General features: G+C 37.0%; 1 protein-coding gene across 1 annotated transcript in view; it reads right to left on the bottom strand.

The window, feature by feature from the left end:
• The window catches only part of MAP3K5 (mitogen-activated protein kinase kinase kinase 5), a 242,708-nt gene that overhangs the window by 132,915 nt on the left and 101,521 nt on the right, over positions 1 to 8,272 (bottom strand). The window contains exons 6-7 of the mRNA XM_011962087.1: positions 7,745 to 7,851; positions 5,938 to 6,108 (exon numbers count right to left, since the gene is read on the bottom strand). Of these exons, the coding sequence (XP_011817477.1) occupies positions 5,938 to 6,108; positions 7,745 to 7,851 (278 nt within the window). The remainder of the gene's footprint in view (positions 1 to 5,937; positions 6,109 to 7,744; positions 7,852 to 8,272) is intronic.

Genomic DNA, 8,272 nt, shown 5'->3' with positions numbered 1-8,272 from the left:
ATGTTCCTAGGCTAAATGGGAATTATTAAAATAAAAGAGCCAGAATTTGTAAGTACAAAAAATTGAAACAAAAACAAAACCAGAAAAAACTCTGCTCCTTAACTGAACTTTATGCGACCTTGAAAGCTTTCAGTCTTCTAGATTATTTTGTTTTCAAATGGAAAAGCACTTCTATTTTATCCTGGTACACAAGGCACTCTGACTTCACAGGAGACGTTTCCTATCTTAATTCATTAACCTTGAAAACCAGGCCTTTTTGGATTACCTATGCATTTCATTGTCACATACCAAAGCATTTATGCTGGGCATAATGTTTCTCAAATATCCAATTCTAAATTTCCTACAACTAAGAATTTTCCTAAAGTGTGAACATCAGGGTAATAAAAAGGCTGCATAATTACACTCCTCTTTTTTAACAGCAGAAAACAACAACAACAACAACAACAAAAACTTGGTTAAGGCCAAGTACAGTGGCTCATGCCTATAATCCCACCATTCTGGGAGGCTGAGGCAGGAGGATCACTTGAGGTCAGGAGTTCAAGACTAACCTGGCCAAAATAGCAAGACCGCATCTCTGCAAAATATTTAAAAATTAGCCAAGTGTTGTAGCGTGCACCTGTAGTCCCAGCTACTCAGGAGACTGAGGCAGGAGGACTGCTTGAGGCCAGGAGTTTGAGACCGCATTGAGCTATGACTGTGTCACTGTACTCCAGCCTAGACAACAGAGCAAGACACTGTTTCTAAAAAATAAAAGTTTAAAAAATAAATTTGGTTAAGATAAACTGTAAAATTCTTAGCAGTGTAATAAAAATTTATAGTACAAATTTAAAAGTCCAAAGCTTCCCTAAAGGATCTAGGAAATTACCATCCCCAAGTGTTTCTCCTTCTTCCCATTACCCTACTTTCAGTTGTTGCTATGGTTTGAATGTTTCTCTCCAAAAACAAGTATTGGAAGCTTAATCCCCAGTGCAACAGTGTTAGGAGATGGAGTCTAATGAAAGGTGAAAGGCCACGAGGGCTCTGACCCCATGAAAAGATTAATGCTGTTATATCAAAAGTCAGTTCCGTATAGAGGGAGTGGGCTCCTTTTAAAAGAATGTGTTCAACCCCATTTGCCCGCTGTCTCTTTCCCCTTCTGCCATGAGCTGATGTAACAAGAAGGCCCTTGACAGATGCTGGTCCCTTGATATTGGACTTCCCAGTCTCCAGGACTACAAGAAGTATATACGTATTCATTGTAAATTACACAGTCTCTTGTATTCTGTTTTGGCAGCACATAAAATAACTAAGACAGTCCCTCTAAACTGTGAAAATGATCTAAGATTTCTAAAAGCTAAGATTTCTGTTTCAAAACTTAAAAAAAATTATGGCTACCATACAGGAACTACTAAACTAAGTTGGCCTCCTTTAATTTTTTTTTTTAAATCAAGGACTATTTTGGGAATGTGGTAGGAATACTAAGTACAAAAGAATAATATAAGCAACGCCCCAATATACTTCCTACTCAGCTTAAGAAATAAAATATTTTTAATATACTTGAAATTGCATGTGAATCACTCCAGGATCTCTTTCTACTTCTTCCTCCCCACTGGTAACCATTATACTGAATTTGGAGGTTATGATGCTCATCCGTGCATCTATACTTATACTAAATCTCTATGACTGTTTTTAAACATTCTATAAATGATACTGTACTCTGTATCCTTCTGCCACTTGCTTACTTTGCTCAACTTTTTTAAAAGTTTTTTTTAATGTTGAAACTTTTACGTAGAGAAACATCTAAGATTTACTGTAAGGTATATAAATCTGCTTGATCTAGGGGAGGCAAGTTCTCAACTTTCCTCAACAATGCCAAAATCTCTTAAGTGCGTATAGAAATTTATAGCACAACCGGCAGGCATTAGGACTCACATTTCTCTAACATCCTGGCTAACAGCTGATATTGTCAGATTTATAAATTTTGGTTAATCTGAATAGAGAAAAGTAGTATAAAAATAATCTTTTTATATGTTTCAAAAATATGTTTATTGGCCATTTGTGATTCCATTTTTGTGAATAACCTGTTCATATCCTATGCATTTTTTAAATCTCTTTTTCTTAGAGATATTTTGAGGAGTTATTTATATATACTGAATATATATCCTATATTGGTTACATGCATTGTTCCCTGTCTGTGATTTCTTTGTTGATGGTATCTTTTATATTTATTCATATATTTATCATTTCTACTGCTATATGCATTTTCCTATAAATCCATTTGGTTTCATTTCCCCTCAGCCTAAAGACTTTAACATTTCTTGTAGTGAAGTTCTGCTGGCAACAAATTATCTCAGTTTTGACTTATCTAGAATTGTCTTTACTCCACCCCCATATTTTAAAGACATTATCACTGGATATAGAGTTCTTTGTTGATTGGGTTTCTTTCTTTCAGCACTTTAATGTTATTCCATTATCTTTTGGCTTCCTTCTGATAAGAAGTCAGCACTCACTCTTTCCCCTGATGTATCTTCTTTCTTAGGCTGCATTTATGACTTTTTTTTTGTATTTCTGTTTTTCACCAATTTTACTATGATGTGCCAAGAGATAATTTTCTTTGATATTTATGCTTCTTGGGTTTTGCTGAGCTTCCTAGATCTGTGAGCTGTTTTCTATTTGTTTGTTTGTTTGAACAGATTTGGATAATATTTGACCATTAATTCTTCAAATATTATCCCTGCAATAGTGTATCTCTCCTCTTCTTCTGGGACTCCAGTTAAAAGTATTTAGACCACTCAAGGCTGGGTGCAGTGGTTCACACTTATAATCCCAGCACTTCAGGAGGCTGAGGCAGGTGGATCACTTGAGGTCAGGAGTTTGACACTGGCCTGGCCAACCTGGGGAAACCCCGACTCTACTAAAAATACAAAAAGTAGCTGGGCATGGTGGGGTATGCCTGTAGTCCCAGCTACTTGGAAGGCTGAGGCACGAGAATCTCTTGAACCCAGGAGGCAGAGGTTGCAGTGAGCTGAGATTGCGCCACTGAACTCCAGCCTGGGCGACAGAGCAAGACTCTGTCTCCAAAAAAAGAAAAAAAATGTATTTACACCACTAAATGCCACAGGTCATTGAAACTATTAATGACTTAATCTTTTTCTTTCCTCTGCTTCAAATTTAATGATTTCTGATAACCTGTTTCCAAGTTTAGTGCTCTTTTATCGTATTGTGTCCTACCTGCTGTTAATCTGATTTGATGACATTTCAACTTCAGATATTGTACTTTTCAGTTCTAGAACTCCCGTTTGGTTATTTCCACTTTCCAAATATCTCCTATAATTCCCCATATTTTCACCCATTTTATTCATCTTTTCAAGTAGATTCTTTGATATATTTATCATTGTTATTTTTATGTCCTTGTCTGGTAATTCTAAACTCTGTTTTATCTATGGGTTTATTTCTATGACTAATTTTTTTCTTAATTATGAATCACACTTTCCTATTTCTTCACCTCTTTAGTAGTTGGGGTTTTTCTTTTTCTTTTTTATTTGTTTTTTTGTTTGCTTGTTTTTGTTTTTGTTTTTTAAATAAGACAAGTTCTTATTATACTGTCCAGGCAGGTCTTGAACTCCTGCGCTCAAGCCATCTTCCCACCTCAGCCTCTTGAGTAGCGGGAACAATGGGCACATGCCACCACACCCAGGTTCCTTAGTGATTTTTATGGTGTATTAAACATTTTGGATCATACGCTATAGAGAGTTTGGATTTGTTATCCTCCTCTTAAGAGTATTTAGTTTGTTTGTTTGTTTGTTTGTTTTGAGACAGTGTCTCACTCTGTTGCCCAGGTTGGAGTGCAGTGGCACGATCTCGGCTCACTGCAACCTCCACCTCCCGGGTTCACACCATTCTCCTGCCTCAGTCTCCCGAGTAGGTGGGACTACAGGCGCCCGACACCATGCCCGGTTAATTTTTTGTATTTTTAGTAGAGATGGGGTTTCACCGTGTTAGCCAGGATGGTCTCAATCTCCTGACCTCGTGATCTGCCCACCTCGGCCTCCCAAAGTGCTGAGATTACAGGCGTGAGCCACCATGCCCAGCCAAGAGTATTTAGTTTTTAAATAAAAGGTAAATAAATTATTGGTGGTTCACCTTGTTCACACAAAGCCTTATCCCACTCAATGTCCAGGTCCTCTGGCAGCCTCAAGCTCACTCTCAGGCTAATAAGACTGTGATTTCCCGCTAGAGTTCTATCTGTCCTGCTCCCTGCAGACCAGGGAATGCCCCAAGGGAAAAGCCATTCAAATGTGGAGTTTATCCTATGTGGTGCCTGTCAGCCAAGGATGAAAACCTCTCCAGTTTCTGGCTACTTTTAGTCACTCTTCAGTGCTTTCCAACTTTTTCCAACATTTATAATTGTTATCAACAGGAAGATCAGCACAATAGAATCTAGTCTGCTGTTTCCAAAAGCTATTACTTTGATAAGCAGAAGCCAATTTTCATGCGGACCATTTTCCCAATCTTATCTTTTATGGTATACGGCATTTTTAAGCCTTGTTTAAGAAATCTTTGCCCCAGCCAGGGCAACATGGTGAAACCCTCTCTCTACCAAAAATACAAAAAATTAGCCAGGAGTGGTGGCACGCACCTGTGGTCCCAGCTACTCAGGAGGCTGAGGTGGGAAGATCACTTGGGCTCAGGAGGCGAAGGTGGCAGCGGACTAAGACTGTACCACTACACTACAGCCTGAGTGATGGAGCAAGACCTTGTCTCAAAAAAAAGAAAGAAATCTTTGCTTATCCAAAAGTCATACATAATTTGTACATTTTATTCTAAAAATATTTTTCTAAAATATTTTCTCATATTTTGGTCTTTAATTCACTTAGATTTCATTTTTTTGTGCATGGCTTAAAATGGGGATAAAACTTTATTTTTCCAAGCAAATAAAGAAATTTTCCCAATACCATTACTACAGAGTCCATCCTTTCCTTTACAGCTCATGAAGCTGATTCTGTCATAAATCTAGACTCATGTATATCTCAGTCTATTCCAGACTGTCTCTTCTGTTCCAGTGCTTTGTTTGTCTATGCCTATAGCCATACTGCAATATCTTGATCATCACAGCTTTATAATGAGTCTTGTTAACTGGTGGAGCAAGTCCTTCCACCTTGTCCTTTTCCAGAATTGCTTTGCCTATTCTCAGTCCTTTATTCTTTCAAATAAATTTTGGAATTGGTTTTTCAAATCACATGAAAACCTCTGCTGGGGGGAATTAAAATCTTGAAAATATCAAGCCTTCTCATCTACAAACTCGGTATATTTTTCCTTTCATTCAGGTCTTTTAAAATGTCTTTATATAAATTTTTCTACAAAATTATATTTTATTTACATTAATTAATTATATACATTTACATACATTAATTATTTAAAATATCTTTTTAAAATTATATTTCCTAAATTATCTTTTCATCTAATTTATTCTTATTTACTCTACCATGTTACATGAATTTTATCAAATTATTTACTAAAGTTATAAACTCTAAGATTGGCCAGGCATGGTGGCTCACACCTGTAATCCCAGGAGGCAGAGGCAGGTGGATCACCGGAGGTCAGGAATTCAAGGCCAGCCTGGCCAACAGAGTAAAACCCGTCTCTAATAAAAATACAAAAACTAGCCAGACATGGTGGCGGGCACCTGTAATCCCAGTTACTTGAGAAGCTTAGGCAGGAGAATTGCTTGAACCTGGGAGGCAGAGGTTGCAGTGAGCTGAGATCACGCCATTGCACTCCAGCCTGAGCAACAGAACAAGACTCCATTTCAAAAATAAAATAAAACAAAATCTAAGGTTTAGTCCATAATACACAATATTATGGATTATAATAATACTTTAACACTCTCATTTGCAAATACTTTTTTATGCTATGGATTTACCAAGTAAGTAGCTCATTTATATACTATATATTTACCAAGAAGCTCCATGGTCTCTGCTTTCAGTGTCTGTGAAATTAGAGTCCAAAAACATATCTTTGTAGATTCGACCAACTAGGCAATACATATCTGAAGCAACTTGTCCTTCACTTTGCACCATGGGAATCATAATATCAAGAGCTTTTGCTCTGTCTCCAGGGAGATTTCTCCTAAGGTAGAAAACATTGTTGTTTCAATATACATTACAGAAGCAATACAGGTCAATTCTTTTTAAAAAGCTCTATTTAACATGCTGATTCACATTAGAGAAATTTGCCAGGATAGAAACAATTAGATTTTGAGAGTTCTCTGTAAACCTCTGTCCTAGGCCTAATTTTTTGATTTATCCCATCGTATGTCTACTGGGTCTAACAAGGATTTCTTTTGAGTTTCTTTGTTGATAATGGTGATGGATTTGTATTTACTCATCCACAATCCTTCCAATTTCCCTGCAGCCTATATGCAGGTTTGAGTTGGTGAAACAAGATTAGAGTCGTATTCTGTGGTTTTGAATAGGGCAGAGTAAGTTAATCCAAGTAGGGACAAAACCCTGACCTTAGGTTTCAATGGCTTTTGCTCCAAAACTTAGCAAACTCATTCACAGACGATATCAAATATCAAATCAAACCCAACAACTGCTTGATTTCTACATGTGACTAACTGATTATCTAAGGAAGTTGTTTTATGTAGCATGTTTTAAAACAGTATGCGTAGACAGTTCACAAAACCAGATAAAAACTACATAGAGTTATCATTTCTTGGACCTTGAAAATATTATGCTAAGTGAAAGAGGTCAGTCACAAGGGACCACATACTGTACGATTCCATTTATACGAAATGTCGAGAATAGGCAAATCTGTAAAGACTAGAAGTAGATTCGTGGTTGCCTAGAGTTGGGGATTTGGGAGGGAAATGGAAGGGGGGCTGCTAATGGGTACAGGGTTTCCTTTTGGAGTGATGAAAATGTTTTAAAATTTATTGTTTTAATGAAATGTATTTCTTTTTTGTTTGTTTGGAGACAGAGTCTTGCTCTGTTGCCCAGGCTGGAAGGCAGTGGCATGATCTTGGCTCACTGCAACTTCTGCCTCTCAGGTTCAAGCGATTTTCCTGCCTCAGCCTCCTGAGTAGCCGGAACTACAGGTGCACGCTGCCACACCTGGCTAATTTTTTTGTATTTTAGTAGAGACGGGGTTTCACCGTGTTGCCCAGGCTGGTCTCGAACTCCTGAGCTCAGGCAATCCAACCACCTTGGCCTCTCAAAGTGCTAGGATTGCAGGTGTGAGCCACCACGCCCAGCCTGTGAAATATATTTCAATAAAGCTATTATAAAAAATGTATCATTTCTATTCTCAATTACTACTCTAAATCTTCTGTCCATGAAATTCCTTTTTATCCTTTGTACTAAATATCTAACACTATGTTCACCTAGACATAACCATCCTTATTCTAGTGAAAACTTTTTTGTGAATGACCATCTGGTGTTGAGTGTATTTGCTTAAAGATAACATCATATTCATGTAACTTTTACAATTCTAAAAAATATGAATAGCTAATACAAACTTTGACAGAGTAGAAAAACTAAGAATTTAAATATACCAACAGTGTGAGACTTTTTTTACTGAAAAATAAATCAGAAAAAAATAAGAATGTGTGCTTCCTATATTTCACGGGGCTGAAGCAGATATGCTAATATTACATTTTAATAGGGACTTCCTGCAATGCTGCAGTAAACACATTCCCTGTAAAGAAATGCAGGTTACACAATAATATGTTAATGCATTCTGGAAGAGAACTTTTTCTTCTTACCTATTCAGTGCAAATGCATAATGAAACTTCACATGGTGATGGGAGGCCAAATCAAAGGTTGGCAGTTTTTCTAAAGTCTCTACCAGCTTCACAATAGAATCATAGTCCTTTCAAACGAGATGAGAATAGCACAGAATTAAACCATTAGAGAAAATTCTGACAATAACATGTCTTTTGACAACCAGGTATCTGAATTCAAGAAACACATTAAAAAGACATTAGAATCCACAGAACACTTTGAAGAACCTAGAATAAACAGTTTTTGTTTTTCTTCTAAAAGGTTTAGATCATACATATATAAAAACATTAGAAACACAGTTACCATGTTGAACAAAAACTAAAAAAGCAAAAGAAACAAAAACACCAAGCATGATAATGCTCTGCTGTCTAAATATGGGTGGTTTATTTCTCCATAGAGCCAGATTCCTGGTATGCAGTGTTCTAACAATTTCAGGGAAATAAAAATGTCAAGGACATGAGGCAATTGGTTGAACTTCTGTTACAAGTAGCAACACAGTTTCATGTCAC

Source organism: Colobus angolensis, unplaced genomic scaffold, assembly GCF_000951035.1.
Source record: "Colobus angolensis palliatus isolate OR3802 unplaced genomic scaffold, Cang.pa_1.0 Scaffold58, whole genome shotgun sequence".
Lineage (NCBI taxonomy): Eukaryota > Metazoa > Chordata > Mammalia > Primates > Cercopithecidae > Colobus > Colobus angolensis.
Note: the sequence above shows the minus strand (reverse complement) of the source record. Positions and strands in the feature narration are given on the sequence as shown.